The sequence below is a fragment of the Centroberyx gerrardi genome, chromosome 14, assembly GCF_048128805.1.
Source record: "Centroberyx gerrardi isolate f3 chromosome 14, fCenGer3.hap1.cur.20231027, whole genome shotgun sequence".
Classification (NCBI taxonomy): Eukaryota; Metazoa; Chordata; class Actinopteri; order Beryciformes; family Berycidae; genus Centroberyx; species Centroberyx gerrardi.
In genome coordinates, this window is record NC_136010.1 from 20,585,829 (window position 1) to 20,603,641 (window position 17,813).

General features: G+C 46.5%; 1 protein-coding gene across 1 annotated transcript in view; it reads right to left on the reverse strand.

Annotated features, from left to right (window-relative positions):
- The window catches only part of magi3a (membrane associated guanylate kinase, WW and PDZ domain containing 3a), a 107,136-nt gene that overhangs the window by 11,282 nt on the left and 78,041 nt on the right, over positions 1-17,813 (reverse strand). Inside the window, exons 5-12 of the mRNA XM_078288475.1 lie at positions 14,548-14,716; positions 13,466-13,545; positions 12,701-12,758; positions 10,515-10,624; positions 6,125-6,322; positions 3,596-4,234; positions 1,478-1,509; positions 171-438 (exon numbers count right to left, since the gene is read on the reverse strand). Coding sequence (XP_078144601.1) covers positions 171-438; positions 1,478-1,509; positions 3,596-4,234; positions 6,125-6,322; positions 10,515-10,624; positions 12,701-12,758; positions 13,466-13,545; positions 14,548-14,716 — 1,554 coding nt within the window. The remainder of the gene's footprint in view (positions 1-170; positions 439-1,477; positions 1,510-3,595; positions 4,235-6,124; positions 6,323-10,514; positions 10,625-12,700; positions 12,759-13,465; positions 13,546-14,547; positions 14,717-17,813) is intronic.

Genomic DNA, 17,813 nt, shown 5'->3' on the forward strand with positions numbered 1-17,813 from the left:
TTATAATTGTTATAAATGTTATAATTGTTATAAATGTTGTGATGTTTTGTGCATGTGAAATCATATTAGAGATCTCTAGCCTTCCTCCAGTAATTCATCAAATGAAATGGCCTGTTGAGGCTCAAGGTTTGGGCACAAACCGCTTCTACAATATGCCGTGTAGGACTTACGCTTGCTGTCCTGCAATGCCTTGGACTTGAGGTAGAGCTCGGATGGGTCCGGTTTGGGGGAGGAGGAACGCAGGGTGTTGGCAGGGAAAGGGAGCGGCTGGGGGGGCGCCGGCTCCGGGTGGCTCAGGGTCTCTGTGCTGGTGGTCATCTCCTGTCGCTGCAGCTGTGCCGCGGGCTGCGCGCCTGGCTGGGGCAACTGCTGGGGCACGGGATGGGACGCCTGCTGGGGAGTCTGCTGGGACACGGCTTGGGACATCGGAGCTGTGCACTGTAACAGAAACATGAGCTGTCATAAAAGGCTAAACCATGACCTCCAGTCGGTGATCAATCATCATAGGGCAAACACCCACCAACATAAACAAATCAATCACTTTTTCAAAAAACATTAATTTATTCAAATCCTCATTTAACTTATATTCCAAAGTCCAAAGTCATGCAGGTCAGGGGAATTGAAGACTCTAAAATGCCCATAGGCGTGAGTGTGTTTGGGTGTAGTATAGTATGATTTATGATGTATAGTTTCTATATGATGTACTGTAGTAAACAATGTATATGAAGTATGTATATGACCTAGTATAGGATGTATATGATGTGTATGTATATGTATGATGTAGTATGGTATATAACATGTATATGATGGTATGTAAAGCCCTTTGAGACTTGAGGGCTATATAAATAAACCAGACTAGACTAAACTAGACATTACTTTGATAGTATGTAGTATGATGTATACAATGAATTTATGTCAAAGATTTATGTCAGCTGGAAAAGGTTGGTAAACTCTATTCCACAAATAAAAAGCTGTGTAAACTGTTGCACTGGCCTTAATTTCTTAAAAATAGTGCATCCATGTCATTCAGAGTTAAACCAACAAAAACCGTATGAGTAAGCCTGTTGCTGCATCAGCTCCTGTCTCTATTTTAAGAGCGGGGCCTTGAGGAACACTGCAGGAACAAGCTGTTGAACATGGCATATCATCTTAAACACCCATACGCAGAGGGATGTTAAGTTGCTGTTTGCCAGGAGCCAGCACATTTACCCACATCCAGCTCCAGAAATAACAGCCAGTCTTGCTAATGTTGGGCTCCTTGAATAATGCAGCTACCATAGCTAGCGCAGTACACAGACTGTGGGGTGCTCGCGGGTAACGGAGACAAAGTTATAGCATTATCTGTTTAATAATTCAGCAGTAGTTTTATCTTGAGCATCTTCTTTGCCTCAGCCTCAAATAATAGCCTACCAGAACATCTTAGAGCTGGGCTAAGTTAGTGGAAACCAAGAGGGACGACCAAGTTCCTTCTACTTACCGGTTTTAGTGATTTTACAGGAGAAGTCTGACCTGTAGGCAGAGAGACGGAAGTGGAGTTTAAAGGCTTTTGTGAAGATTGGTGAGTCAGTTGTAAAAAATAACAACACATTTATCATCAAGTAAAATGCTGAAGGGATGAGTTGTACTTTGTATCTTTCTTCACTCCACTGACCTACTGGCCCTTCGGTGGGAGCTTTACACTACATTCTCTCTCATTTCCCATGCAGGCACACACCGCACCCCGCTCTACAGAGTGAGAATAGTAATAACGCTTAGAGGTTTTTAACCCTGTCCTGCATCTCGCCCTGCTTTCCTCTCCTGTCAACTGGTCATAGTGCAACTCAGCCAGTAGGGGGCAGTATACTCCAGCAGCAAAATGGCTTGCATGTCACTACAGGATGGGAGACAGGAGAGGAGACGCTGAGCCATGGGAAAACATGCTCCTCTCTGGGTTAACCTTTGCTATTCTAATAAAACAATGTAAACATAGAATTTCATAATCAGCGTTCAACTGTCGTGAAAAGAATTACAGAGACCATAAATGAATGTTATACTGGTGGAGGTATAAAAGAACAGAGGTTCACTCAATCCTCTTCATGTATCACTATGACAAATGAGTTTACAATAATATCTCCCTATTGACAATCCCTAATCATATCACTCCAGAGAGCAAGAGCAGCACACATCCCTCGGGGAAGGGCACTTTGTATCACTCCTGAGTCAAATCCAGAATAGGGAGCAGTGCCAAATCAGTTCCTGTGTCGTTTATGCTGCTGTCATCAGAGGGGAGTTCTAGCCCCCGGCTGGCAGTCGAGCCTAACCTAATCCTGGTCTATGGGTGACCTGAGGCCAGCCCCGCAGCGCAGCTCCTTTTAGACCTGGAAGGCTGTGATCTCCTCTCCTCCCAGACTTCTCAAACAGTAACACACACACACACACACACACACACACACACACACGATCAAACACCTGCATATACGGCTAGCACACACGCACACAGCCAGGAAGTTAATAACAGCGGCACACTCCCAGGACAAGCCCCTGAAGCTCAGAGCAGAGCCCAGCTGAGTACATCTGATATGTGGGTGCAACACTGGATCTCCCGAATCTAGGCTACTGCACTGCGGTGAAGGAACAAGCCCTTCAAACCAGTGACAGCCTCCTTTCTGAAGTAGAGAGAAGGGCAACGGTTACCCACGATGCAAAATGCGCCTACCAATGATGGCTGCTACTGTATCTGATACCATCAGAGAGATTAATTCACTCATCCAGGCATATACTGCATATCTCTTAACTCTCTCTCTCTCTCCCCCCTTCCTTCTCTCTAAGCAGCAAGTGAATCACCCAAATCGCCATCTCTCTACTTGGGCCATCCCAGCATAGCTCACCATGTGACTAAGCGTGCCTTCCTCCCTGTTTGGGAAGGTGCAAAGTGGGAAATGCAGAGCTGGTGTGGACCAGAGCGTGAAATTGCTTTATTAAACATTGGGAGGGTCTGTGTGGCTGAGCAAGGGCTGGTTGGCTGAGAACCTGAGACTGGAGTCTGAATATCATAGCAAAGTAGAATAGGTAACTACATCGGTAAGGCTGGACACCATAATCAATCATGTTGTTTGGCTGATTAAAATGTCGTAGATGTTATACATAATCTCACCTCTTCTGGGTAGCCGTTTAATTACGCTGTTCTAAATGGACAATGTTGCTGTCTCGCTTTCTCTCTCACCTCATTAATTCTAAATAAAAATTCATTTGAAAATGAGAGTGGGTAGGCTGCTCACCTTTGGTATTTTACTCATGGCTTTTTACTCAGACAATGGGAAAATAAGAGAGGAAAACAGACTAGTGTCAGGATTAACGTGGTTCCATGAGCGTGGGACTTAACCACTCGACTGCCTCTGGGAACAAGCGCCTGTGTTTTTTTTGCCTGTACAGTAACATGAGTAGATTAATATAGACAGCAGCGATTTAACACCAGAATGTAACAGCATCAGCATGCTAACCCCGCCAGCTGTGACATACTTATGAGGATTAGTCCGATGTTGTAGGCTCACCTGCCTGAGACTGCTGCTGCAGCGCACACTTGCAGCGATGCTAATCGTGGCTTCCTGCTACTCACCTCCTCGGAGCACCAGCACGTTGACCTCGCTGCCCACAGGCAGGTCTTTGAGGATGTCCACCACCTGGGAGTGGCTCAGGGTCTGGACGTTCTGCCTGTTGATCTCCTTGATGACGTCGCCCTTCAGCAGGCCGCGGCACCACTGGGCGTCCAGGATCATCTTCACTTTCTGGCCCAGGGGGCAGTCGGCGATGGCGAAACCGAAACCTCCGGGACCCTTCACCAGCGGCACGCTCACCAGCTCCGGCTGCAGCAGCGTGGGGTCCGGGCCCTCCGGGGTGTGGGCGTGAGCGTGGTGGTGGTGGTGGTGGGGAGGGTGGGGGTGATGGTGGTGGTGGTGGCGCCCTCCGTTGGTCATGGGAGGCACGGCGGCGGCCTGCCTGGGGAGGGTGCCTCCGTCCGGGCTCGTGTAGTGGGGGTCCTGGGGTGTGGAGCTGGAGGGGGAGGGGGACGCCTCCTTGGAGGTGCCGGCCTCCGCTGAGGCATCCTCGCTGCTGCTGGTGTCCTCGGGCAGGGGGTAGCCCCGGCACAGGACCATGTCCACATACTGGTTGACTGGGATGGACTGGAACATCTGCACCACGTCAGCGTGGGTCTTCCCCAGCACACAGGTCCCGTTGATGTCCACAATCACATCGCCTAAGGGACGGATACAGCACACCAAGAAGAATGTAGCAATTCATTTATTGTAAAAAAAAAATGGAATGTCATGAGTAAAGTGAGATTCATAATTTCTGGCGAGCAGTCTACCACATGTGAAACTTTTAAACATTTGTGAAGTGGCCAAATGAATTAAAACATTGTGATGTGGGATTGTGTTCACTGGGAGGAATGTAAACTACTTCCAAAAATGTGTGTGCGCTGCAACCCATAGAAACAACAAATCTAAAAAGAAGTACAAGAAGTGGCGCTACCCAACGTCCCTGATATCATGGAGCTAACATTTTACATAAGTGAAATGGTAAAAGTAGAGTCTCCTGTCTCCTTTTTTCCATCATCTCATTCTGCTCTTCCCACCACTCAGCAGATTCAGACATGTTAATGGAGGGAGAGAGAAGGAAAGAGAGAGAGAGAGAGAGAGAGAGAGAGAGAGAGAGAGAGAGAGAGACCATCAAATAGAAAGACATCATTGACCTGCTGCTCTCTTCTTTCCTCCTTTCATCTCCCTATGAGGGGAAAACTCTCATCACCCCTGGCTTGGCTGAGATAGGCCTGGCTGGCTGACTGGCTGAAAGCTGAGTGGAGGATTCAACCCACCTACACAATCAATACCCTTGCCTAGCAAACACAGCTAAGGTTTCGCTCTTGAAACAAGCTCCACATACCAATGTAGTATCTGTTCAGATCCACTACACACAGCCCTAATGACTTCTCTAGTAACTAAGCAAGCACAAAATAATCTTTCAGGCATTTGGGAGGCTGGAATGGTTGGGGGGAAACACCATATTGATGGCAATATAAACCACAATTGCTTTAGAGACTCAATGTCCAGATCCAATTAGAAACTTAAAAGCCTCTACCTTTGGCATAAATTAACATTACAGGCCTGCAGTCATAAATCCAAAAGAAAGCTCCATGAAGTGCTTACAATCCACCGCTTGCTATTATTACCCAATGAAATTAAAATACATTCATTTTTTTTGTTTTATCAATTACCCTCCGTCTCAAGGGAAATGAAACATTCAAAACAATTACTCTCTCTCCTTTTCTAATTTGTTGATTCTCAGCAATAGCATTGGTGTGGCTGTTAAAGTATGCAGGGCAATCAATATTCCTGTAATGTGGATCCCCAGGCACTTCACTGACAGTAATTCAAATTACTACCACCAGCATGCATGTGATCATAGTATTCATATATGCACAAAAAGGAAATTTACTGAGTCACTAATATGCGGGGGCTACTAGCACTAGTGAGCTTGTAGAAAGCAGGGGAAGCTATATATAGCATACAGGTCTGTGTGATGCAGAATATATGGCCATGCTTTAGATAAGCAGGTTTGTAATACTCCAGCCATGAAAAAACACCCTGTCCGGAGGCCAATGAAATCTCTAATATATGGCTGCATATAAAATCTGGGTGTCAACCATAAACAGAACATGTGCATTATTGATGGAAGTTTCCTATTTTCGGGAGCAGAGCAGAGCGCAGCCTATAAACATTTGTCCTTGTTTGATCAAGCAATGTGACATTCATGGTGAAGTGCGCATTTTGTTTACTTTCTCTAAATGCGTTTGTGTGCGCTCAGTGTGCATGAAACTGCTTTGTGTGTGTCTGCTGATGCCAAGCCTGTGCAGTGTGTGCATGGGCGTATATGTGAATGTGATTCTGGATGATGTTTTATTTATAAAAAAAAATAAAAAAAATAAAACCCTCTCTCTCTCTCTCCTTATCTCTTCTACTATATTTCTTTCTAGCAATTCGCTCTTGCATGATGGTGCATGCGGGTCATGAAGGATGGCTTTTCTAACCACCCTGCAACCTGTATATTGGAGTGTACTTTACCATAGGTCTGTGTGTGTGACCCTTACCTGAGGCGATCTTGTTATCGTGTGCGGCGGGCCCGTCTGGGAGCACGTTCTTGACCTGAAGGAACTCGTCGGGCCGGTCTCCTCCGATGATGGTGAACCCGAAGCCCTGGGGGCTTTTCCTCAACGCTGTCCGCAGTATGGAGCCCTGCAGCTGAGCTGGATCCCGCGTGAAGCCCCGCACCCCACCACCAGGCTCCTCTGTGGGAGGGATAGAGGTAGAGACAGAGGAGAGAGAGAGAATACTCATGTATTTCCTTGTTATAGCTCTAATAGCTGTACTGTTTGATTTCTACTCTTTGTTGGATTACATTTGCTCCTTTTCTATTAATGTATGAGTCCTGGTCATGCTTTGGCAACACAAATGTTAATTTCTGTCATGCCAATAAAGCTGAATTTAACTGAACTGAACTGAGAGAGATGAAGAGAGAGAGAAATGGAGGGAAACATCGTTGATGGTCTAATTACTGTAATCACAATATACTAAATTGCTCTTGTTAACCCTCTTGAACACATTTCAGTATTTCATTCCAACAATAAATAGTTATTGAATATGAAATTAGGCTTTTCAAATTGAATAAAATAAAATGCCATCATGGTACAGTCGATGGTTAGCCTCGTGAGACTCATCAGGCTTCCGAGGCTAGTCAATGGTATATTGAGCTTGAAATGACATAATGGTGGCATTAGGCCTACAGATGAGAGAAACAAGCAGCGCAGCTCCAAAGATGACAGGTTTGTGTCTTTTGGCAGTCTATGTGGTATGTGTGCGCACACACGTGTGTGTGTGTGTGTGTGTGTGTGTGTGAAAATGTGACTGAGATGTGAAAAGAAACTGAAATGTACACATGCTTGCTCATAGTCTGCCATCTGTCCCCAGCATAACAACATTACCACAGTGAAAGTGTCTGACAGGACGTCACTCACTGCTTCTAATTACACTAACACTCTACGAACTTGCAGTTCATGTGCAAACTCTCACACACACACACACACACACACACACACACACACAAATCTAGCTTCTACTGCTCTGTTTGCAAAGCCCATGAACATCCTGTTATATTGGAGAACGTCTATATTTTGCCCCAGTCTCACCACAAACAGCCAATTCTTTTCTTTTCAGTGATAAATCCGTCCTGAAATGCAACTGACATTTTCCAGGTAAACTTTCAGCACGAGTTCCCTTTGTGGTGCCTGCAGGAGGTATAAATGGGGCAACTGTACAGCAGGCAGGTAAGGAATTATATTAGACTGTGTGCGTGCGTGCGTGTGTGTGTGTGTGTGCGTGTGCATGCGTGTGTGAGAAAGAGAGCGAGAAGAGAGAGACGAGACAAAAAGAGACAGACAGAGAGAAATGGAGTTCGCCTTGACAGAAAGAGGGAAATTCGAGCTAAATTCTAGCTTCACTCATCCGTAGTTCTTGCCCTTCCCTGTGGTGTGGGCCTATGAGAATGTGAATTATGGGCTGTGTCCCTGCATGCCGGGCTTCTCTGGCAGTTCCCACACTGATAGATGGGGGGACATCAATCTCATTAGGGAGGGTAAAGATAGAAGCCCCCCTCCCCCTGCCTCCTACACCACTCTCAAAGTGTCATGGGATTGTGATTTGCATAATTGCACCGCAATTGGCTGATGAATGTGACCGCTCTGAAGAAGAAGAAAAAATAAAAAGGATTACGCCGAGTATGATTAACTTGACATTCCCGCGTCGGAGCCGCGTGAGTGTCAGAGAGATGTTTTCTAGATTGTATATGTAAATGAAGGTCGTGCAAATATATGTTTAAAGGCGCGCAAAAAACACGAGACGTGCTCCGTGACAATTAAATGTGTGAATATGTGTGTGTACAGTGTGTGTGTGTGTTCTTTGACAGAATTTAGCCCCATCCGACTGCCCCGGCATCCTATGTCTCTGTTCACACCATACAATGTTAAGCGACTGTCACCACTTTCTCCTCACATTCTCACCATTACAGCAACATGGATGGAGGGGTGGACAGAGGGCGAAACGGGAGGGGGAGGAGGGGGGGGGGGGCTACACATCCAAAGCCATGTTTACACGGTCTTGATTAAGCTCCGGGCCACAAAGGGACAGTCTATATTCTCGGGGGGTGATGTGATTATATGAAATGTCAGCCAGGATTGTCTGCGCTGTAATTACGGCTGAGCAGGAGCGCCGCGCTGTGCTCCTGTGCTCTTGCGGCGTTCTCTGGGAGGTCAGGCTAGCCAGCCTTGTCAAAACAGTGTTTAGAAGCCACCTCACGCCCCTGCGCGCACTTCCACACGACCACTAGCCATTAATTCTCATTAACAAGGCTGGGCAAGGTGCAGAATGGGCACGAGGAGTGGAGGGGGAGGAGGGGGGGGGGGTCAGTCAAAGCTGGAGCAGAGCAGCATAGAGAGGAAAATATCATCCACAGACTGCAGAGAGAGCGCGCTGTGGGAGCTGGGGGCTGCACGCAATGGAATGAGGCAGACAGTTCTGTCCAAGGGGCGTGCGAAACGCAGAGGCTAGTTTGAATGTTAATGTGTTAATGCTGTGTGTGTGTGTGTGTGTGTGTGTGTAGCGAGAATGCTTACTCATGTTACAACGGCTCTGTCAACATGGGGCTTACTCAGACCTTTACGCTAACTTCCTCTGAGGTCTGAGGTGGGAGAAGAGACCAGTCTAGAGGCGGCAATTGCCAGGGGGTGGCAAATGACAGATGACCCAATAGAAATGTAATTTAGAATCATAAGTCAATTTCAAGCAAACTACAGTCATCTCTTTCTCGTTCTCTCTCTTTCGCCCCTCTCTTTCTCTGCTCTCCCTGTCTTTCTGTTCTAAAGAGATCTTTGAACTGCGGTGAATGACTGGGGCAAAGACAAGCTTTTTCAAAGCGAGCTCAGAGCAGACCGAGAGCCCCCTGCCCCCCCCCCCCCTCCTTCATATCTACTTGTCAAAATGAATTCTTCCGCCCAGTGAAGCGCTGCTCCATTATTCAAATTGAATATCATTTCTTCAGAGGCTACGGGCTGTTTATCAGCAGCCTGTCAACTGTTAGAACATCCTCCAGACAGACATCTCAGCATGAAATAGATTGTAAAAGTGCTCCAGTGTTTGGATAACACATCTAATACCTTGTTATATGGGTGTTTTCCCCACAGAACTACAACGCTTGAACCTGTGTCTTAATATTGCTGTCACCTGTGCTGCAACTTACACACCCACTGCCACCAGTTTAAGTCCATCCTTGCTAGACCTTGCTGTAAGGGAGTGCTAGCTTGCTCGTCTAATCCCACAGTGAAAAGCATTCACATCTACTCTTGCCAGTACTGGAAGTTCTGGGTGCATCTTGAACGATGTAAAACCAAGAGTCCACCATCTGTAAGTACTTGGCTTATTACAGCAAAGACACTAAAAAGAACTAGTAATCCTGTGATAATCTTTAAGAATACTATACAAATATCACTAACTCCCTGCAGAAATATTATGGGAATATTATGCGATTTTTTTTGTGTGTGTTAGGGATCAGGGGACAGGTCCTGCCCCATATTCCTGTGATGTTCAAATTGTGAGTACAGAAATTGATAATAACAATAATAAGAAGAAGAAGTCATAAATGATGAACTCCCAACTCGCAAGTCAATTTGTTTTTGGTCTGTTCAGTCAGGTGTTTCAAATTCCAGGAGCGATCATTTCAGGTAATTTTTCCCCACGATGAAATAGGGGGAGGGACTATGGATCAGCTCCAGTCCTTATGTCCGTCCGTCACACACAATATCTTGTACTCCACTCACTGAATTTTGATGAAACTTCGGTGAATGATGTGTGTCATTGCTCCGTTCCAGCATTTTCAAAATGGCACTGATTGGCCTAAAGGGGGCGCTACAATGTTTGTTCAATTGTCTGTACGTCACGCACAATATCTCAGACGCCACTCATCGGATTTTCACAAAATTGCACTAATCGGCCTAAGGGGAGCACTACAATGTTCGTTTACTTGTTACTGATTGGCCCAAAGGGTGCCTGCATCATTCATGGGGGGCGACATGTTTACTAACTGGCCCTCACTCCTAACCTTGATAGTTAATGTCAAGACTGCAGAAATGGCTCAAGTTATGTTCAAGATGACAAGATCAGAGTCTAGGGCAGAGTTCCTCCTAGACTGAAAAAACAATCCATCTTACAAAGTCACTTGTGCCAGTATTGAGCCTTAAAGTCTTATTGTACTTTTCTTAAAAAAAGGTAACACATCTGCCAGTGGTGTGAGGTAAATCCACTTAACTCCAATGCAAATCAACTTTTTTTTTCTTGAACTGTCATTGTCTTCATATTAGTGGAGTGATATGTTTTTTTTCATTTACATTTTTTGCAGTGTGCTACTAAGGGCTTGGTTGTGGGAGGAGTTACCTGCAGGCGTGGCGGCCGGCTGCAGCTGGGTTAAAGTGGGCGTGTCCACACTCAGCTTCCTCTTCGCTTCCAGGACTGGATTCTCAAACTGGGTCTTCTGGTTGATGTGGCTGCAATAGGGGGATAACAACAGCACTTAAACAAGCCAACTAAACAGCAGAACAAATTCTTGGATAAAGCTTGACTGTGCATTGCTAATACGCATTCATCCTGTTTTAGTTGGCATTCTATTCATCACACATCCTACTATGCTTACTCATTCAGTTAATTCACCTACGTCAGTTTACCACCCGCTACCACTGCCAGCTAATGTTTCTGCTCTAGTATTCATCTGTGGTTTTACCTCTGACCGAAACCAGCTTTTGGCCTCACACAACGCAGCTTGTCAACACCGCTGATCCCTATCTTTGCAACTCATGCAAACCTGTGATTTGACTATGAAGGCTGGGTGTGATATAACCTATAAGCTGGGCAGCGAGCATGTCAGCTGGCACATGGTGGACTGCTCCAACACAGTCTGTAACCCACAAACCCAAACCTGCCTGTGCCAGAAGTGTAACACGTACAGATGGATTTACAGCATGGAAATAAACAATAGAACGGACATGCGCAGTGAATTCAAAGAGAACTGGATAAGAAGGATCAGCAGCAGTCTTAAGTGTGTTAGTCTACATTGCCACAGTTTGAGGATCAATTTCTGTTTAATGAACTGTGATCCCAGGGTCAAAAGATTCAATAAAATAGTAGACGTAAAGAGCAATGCGCTCTTTTCATATTACATGCCCAGTCGGCTGCCTTACTGTTTATTTATACAGCTTTAGATGCTTATTAAAAAAACATGTCCGGCTGACCCAGGATCAGCAGAGCGTGCTCACTGCCACCTCTGGAGCAATACTTCCATGAATAATTAATATTTCCCAGGTTACTCAGGTCTGTGTAGTAAAGCGTCTCCTGCTGTCCGGAGAGGTGGCCCTCCATGGTTAGATGGTAATCCAGAGGCAGCTCATCTCCTCCTCTCCGTGCTTTAACAGTCGCACGTGCCGGTCGTGACGGCACCTTGGGAAGTCTGCTTTGAAATGCACCGACGCTGCGCACTGAATCAGCCTCATGCTGGGAGACACTGATGGTATGCGTGTGTGTACTCAAGAAAAGTACTGTTTGTGCTCGCGTAGTGTATGACTCATGCACAGAGATTTCCTCCCCATCCATTCAGGACAGACAAAACATTCCCCTCTCTTTCATGTCCACTCTTTCATTTCCTCTGTCGCTCTCTCTCTCTCTCTCACTCCTTTGATTGCCACGCCTCGTGTTTTGTATTGCAGTTGGGGAAATAATGAGGCATTGTGTCGCATTGCCATATTTTGTCATTCACTCAAAACAAAATTTGGCAGACAAAGAGACGGTGACAGGAGAGCCAGCCTCTCTCAATGCCCCCCTTGCATAAACAGATGAGCTGATTTCCCCCTGCAGGTCTCTCTCTCTCGCTCTCGCTCTCCATCTTTCTCTCTCTCTCTCTTTGTCCCACAGTAATGGGACTTAAATGAAACATTGTGCTCTTGTTTCCTCTCCTGATCAGAATGGAATCTCTCCCCCTCTCTCCCTCTCTCAGGGAAACTAACCACTCAATGTCTCTTGCCTCCTCTCACCCTCTCTCTCTCTCTCCCTTTCTCTCTCTCACACACACACACACATACGCATGCACGCACACACACAGCAGTAAGCTGTAACCCACACATGGCATCTGCGCTGACACCATTGCATTGTGCAGCACTGTGGGAATATAGCATAAGACACTAGCATATGCCACCATCAGGTGGTCTACAAGTCTCCAGAGACACAACAGCACCTCATTGATCACCTCATAAATTATCACTACCTCACCTTTGGGTTCTCAGGTCTATAAGTATGACAGCGATACAGCGATACGGCTTTAAGCTGCGGCAGATCTGAATACAATAATGGAAAACTACTCTATTAACAGCGTATCCCGTTTGATATCAGACATGCAAAAGCGGCTCCGTAAGTCCTACTGAAGTGTTGATCGCAGCCCTGGATCAAGCCCTTCGACTGACAGTTAACCAGAGACACTGAATAGCACTACATAATAAACGATTTCCTCTACATCCGGCACATTTCACAGCTGTAGCCCTGTGGGTCCCTCCAGGCGGCGAGAGATGTGTACTCACTCTACGAAGTAGGTGCCGTACTGGGGGTCCTCAATCTTCTCCCAGCCGTAGGGCAGCTCTGGGGAGAGAACAGACAGGGAAGAGGCAGATGCAAATCACTATAGATACTGCTGAGGCACTACAAGCACAATTGGTCCACACGCAATGAGGCGTGGCGCTCTGACTGGCAGCTTCACAGCATGCTGCCAGCGCTCATGTGTACACACCTATAGAACTGGAGGCCCGCTTTTATTTGTCACTATGTGTTTAGGGCTTAACACACACTGTGGCGGATGCAGGGAGCGAGGGGAGAAGTGCCGAGTTGTTTCATAGCCTCCCAGGAAAATAATAGCCTGTCTTCCCAGCGTTGTGTATGTGTGCGGCATCTTGAGCTTGTGCTGTTGTGTGACGAACACACGCGGCGCAGAGGAGATCTTTACGCAAGAGGGGCCTTACAAAATTGCCTTTTGAGAGATGCTGTGCTGATGAGCTCTCGGCATGTGTCCCAGAAGCTATTAGGGAGAGAGGGGCAGGCTGGAGACCGGGGTTTGTGCTGTGTCACTGGCACTACTGTGACCAGGCCCGCTCAGCTGTTTACTCTCCGTCTGTTAGCCAGCGCCTCCTTCAGAGAGGCAGGCACATACTGCTCTATACAGCAGGGAGTTTGGATGAACTGGAAGTGTGTGTGGGTGGGCAGGAGAGTGCATGAGTGGCTGGGACTGAGGGGTATGACTGCTGGTACTAATGTTTCGACCACACGCCTGCTATCTGCAGATATTGTCTCACCTCCATCGTCACATTTCTCGGGGGGCTTGGCTTTCTTGGCCAGGCGGGGGTCCAGCCAGGTAGTGGTCTTGCTGTTGTGGCTGCAGTGCAGAGAAGGGACAAGGCTTTAGGGACAGTGAAAAACATCATAAAAAACACTTAAGATAGCCAACGTGACAAGGTAACTATTCAGCAATTAGCACTGGGAATGCTCAAGAGCTGCTTTACCCAGTGGCTGTTCTGCCAGCACCAATAAACAAACAGAACTAAAAGCTCCTTGAAAACACAAAGCGTAGCTAACTGCTATTCTTCTGGGATCAAATTGCTTATTAGAGAAGCCTTTGAAATATTAGCAAAATCTTAACAATGCTCACATGGCCCTTTGAGGTAGAAGAAACAAAAAGAAAGCACAAAGAAAAAGAAACAACGGGGGGTGGGGGGATAGGAAAGAGAGAAAGAGAGAGAAACAGAGAGAGGAGACAGAAATGGAAAAGATGGACCACAGAAAGAAAGCGAGAGCAGTTGCAGAAATCATAAAGAGCAGAGCAGAGAGTGGGTCAGGGGTGGAGAGCTCCATTTAGCCAGTTGTTTCTCCTGCTGGCAGAATGAGCTATTGATTTAGTAGCGAGGAGCAGCACCTGGCTCTGTCAGCGGCTCACCATCGACTGCCTGCCACACTAACAGGCCAGGTAAACAATGAGGGCCTGCTGCTTTTAGCACCAGCCAACAAAACCCCACATCAAACACAGGGGAAATAAAAGAAAAAAAAACACACACAATATAGCTGCATCCAAACCGAAGCTATTGAAGCCGGCTTAAAGAAATGTTCGTCCAAATTATCGACAACAACAAAACCGCCGTTGCTGAGTCCACAGATAGCTTCCACTGTCCAACACCTGGCTTCATACAGTACAGAGGAATGTGTTGGGTGGGGAATAGAAGGGTCTCGCTGCCAGATCTGTCCACACATTTGGCTTACCATGGCAGAAAAAAAAAAAGATTAATTGGGAGAGTACCAGGAGTAGGATTAGTACAAAGCTGATGTAATGGGAGAGTAATAGGACCGGAACAAGGCAGGAAGTAGCAGGAGAAAGGCTACTTACTCTATGAAATAGACCATGCCGGTCTCTGTGTAGGCCATCTCCCAGTTCTTGGGCAGGGGCTCCTGGCTCTCGTCCTGCGACAAGGTGTTCCACGCACGCAGGTCCATGGCCCCGGCAGACTGGTTGTAGCTGGGCACCGTCTTCCTCCACTCCGCCTTGTCCTTGTGCTCTGCGGCCCGGCAGGGAGAGAGGGACACGGGCATGGAGACAGAGAGGGGGACAGATTGGGAGTAGGGGTATGGAAGGTGGAAGAAGGAGAGGGAGACGGGAGGTGAGAGTGTGGCGCCATTGGAGCTCCTCTGGGCTCCTTGCATCTCTCCCTGTTGCTGCTGCTGCTCGAGCTGCTCTGCCGCTGCACATTGGGTGGACGGTTACATCCACAGGAGAGGGAGGGAGAGGGAGCGAGGGAGAGAGAGAGGAAGAGAGAGAGAGAGAGAGAGAGAGAGAGAGAGAGAGAGAGGAGACAGAGATAGTGTGTACACAGAGAGAGGACGGAAGAGCAGCAAGTGCCATAGGATTTGCATGTCAGCAGTGATGTACTGGGAACTGCCTCCCAGGCAAGGGCAGAGCTGACCAACGCTTCAGCCCAGCCGCGAGCGCCGCATCCCAACTCTATTAGCATCACAGAGGCTGCTGCTGTGTGTGTGTGTGTGTGTGTATGTGTGTATGTGTGTGTGTGTGTGTGTGTTTGTTTGCCCAATCTTTATGTGTGTGTGTGTGTGTGTGTGTGCCTGCCTGTCTGTGTGAGCTCTTATCTGCAGGTTTTCATCTGGCTGTCTATGACCTAGCCTTGTCACGCCACTGAATGCTCAGACCGTTTGGCTGGGGCGAATGAATGGCAGGAATGGAGAGTGACAGTTCTTGACTGGGAAAAGTGCTTTTTGTGCTCAAGACGGGGCCTCTCGTTCATGCCGGAGCCACGGAGGTGACTTCTGCTCTTGTATAAATCAGGAGAAAAAAAAAAGACTACATACAGAAATGCCCTAGGATACAGCAGCCTCCATCCCTTACAGAAGCAATATGAACCTTGTTGTACATGAGGGTATGCTGCCTTGTGCATCCACAATGTGATGAGAATGTCTTTTCAACGCCGTGGCTATCAGCTGTTGAAAAACAACAACAAAAACTACTATCCCCAGTAATGCGTGGCCACTGTGAGACTGTCTTTAAGGCATAGGCATAAGTCTTCTGCTTGCCCTTTTGTGGTACATTACTTCAACAAGCCAATTAATTCACATGCTGACAAAGGTATAATAGACTGCATTTGCAAAGAGACGACTCATGAACAAAAGAATCCGAAGAAGTGACATCCTTCCGCAATGAGTGTTTTCTTCTTGGCTGGGCTCCACACTCCTGTCATTACTGTGTGTGCCCAAGGCCACAGAAATGATGTCTCTCTGATGATGCCCCCCTCTCTCTCTCTTTCTCTCTCTCTCTCTCTCTCTCTCTCGGTCTCTGTTGTGAGATGAGCAGCTCATTCTACACCCTAACATAGATCTCTTTACCGAGTCCGTTCTCCATCGCTAGACATGAAGCCAAGCCTCAGACCCAAAGGAAGCCCAGCGTCTTCCCCATACCCCCGTGGATACCAGATCTGGGTCATATAGTATATACAAATACTTTTCATGGTTTGTTTTAGCCTATTTAGGTTCCAGATGGGTGGGGTTTGCATGTAGGCCAATGCATCAATTGCCAGAGACTTTGGACAGTCACATGAAATCATTCGAAAATGAAGTTAGTAAACTTTTCTGTGATAGATGAATCGTATCTGACACAGGTCAGCTGAATATATAGTTGCCCGACAGGACTTCAGGATTTCACTCAGACACAGTGAAGATAACTGCTATAGACAAGATAGAAAACAGGATGGGCACAGCCTTACAGGAAAACTCCACCCTTGGATACTCTTACACAGTTGTTCTCATCCATCTGTGATGTTCAATGCATTCCAGGAGTTATTTTGTGAGGAAGTGTAATTTACTTTTTCCCCTCAACCAGCCTCGTCCACTTCAACTTCAGTTAGTGATTTCCTACATTTTACACACTCCCAAAGAGTGTGCCTGAACTTGTATACACCACCAAACAACAAAATGGGCCCAAAAATGCAAGGTACATCAGTTGTTTTTTTTCCTTTAACAGTGTTAAAGTGCTTTGGGGTGGATTCTTCCTTTAAACTTGGCGAGCAACAACAGTTGATAGACTGACAGACAGGCTGCAGAGTCCCTCATTTGGGACAGTCTGGAGCAGTGGAGACACACTGGGATAGGCAGGCCAGGGTGCCAGCGGGGCTGGTCAGAGGCTGGTCACTGAAGCCACAAGAGAGGACAGGACAGCTGAGGGAGCCTGGTCCAGCTGGAGGAGCACAGGGCCAGATGCTGCTACATTGTTAAAGAGCTGAAACGACTGCCATGCTGTTCGATTTCACTCTCGTCTTCACCGGCCATTGTTATATTTTGCTTCTATGACTTTCTTTCACTGATGAAAGATGGCTGAATGACATTATTACTAGGGACTATCAGTATTGGCCAATATCAGCTTTAAAAAGCAATATCGGTACTGGTCTGATATTGTTTTTCACTTAATACGACTGTCAAATTTGCAACAGAATAAAACTAACATGGCGTTTTGTTTACAAACCACTTAATTATCTTAAGATAGGCTGTGAAAAGCTGCATGTGCATTTGTACTAAGATTCTTACAGAAATGCATATCAGTATCGGACGATATGGGTGGGAAAATATTGGTATGAGCCTAAAAAAAACAAAGTGCATCCCTAATTATTACTGTAAATTATTTAATGTGAATGGTTGTTATGCAACATGTTGGCACATAATTTTGATCCTATTACAATTTGATTTTGTACAGAGTTTTCTGACTACTTTCTCAAAGATGACCATCCACCATCAGCTGTAACACTTCATTCTTGACTTTGTTTATGCAGTCGGTCATGTGAGGATATCCTTGTGGGAGAATCAAACAAGGACAAAGTCTATCCCTCTAACCAGAGGGATTTCTTTTCCTATTGATCTCAACCAGACTCTGGCTACTTCTTGACTTTGGAGGGCTGTGATTTAGCGCTGACCTTGCATGCAGAACAGCTAATCCTGGGGAGGTCTGTTTGGATGAAAGAATGATAGAGACGAGAGCAAAATACAGTAGAGAGGGCCCTGCTGTTTTGCATTTCAGGGAGAATATAATGAACTGGTAGACCAAAAAACAAAACAAAAAACCTGCTGCTGCTTAAATTAGGAGAAAAGCAGTATGGA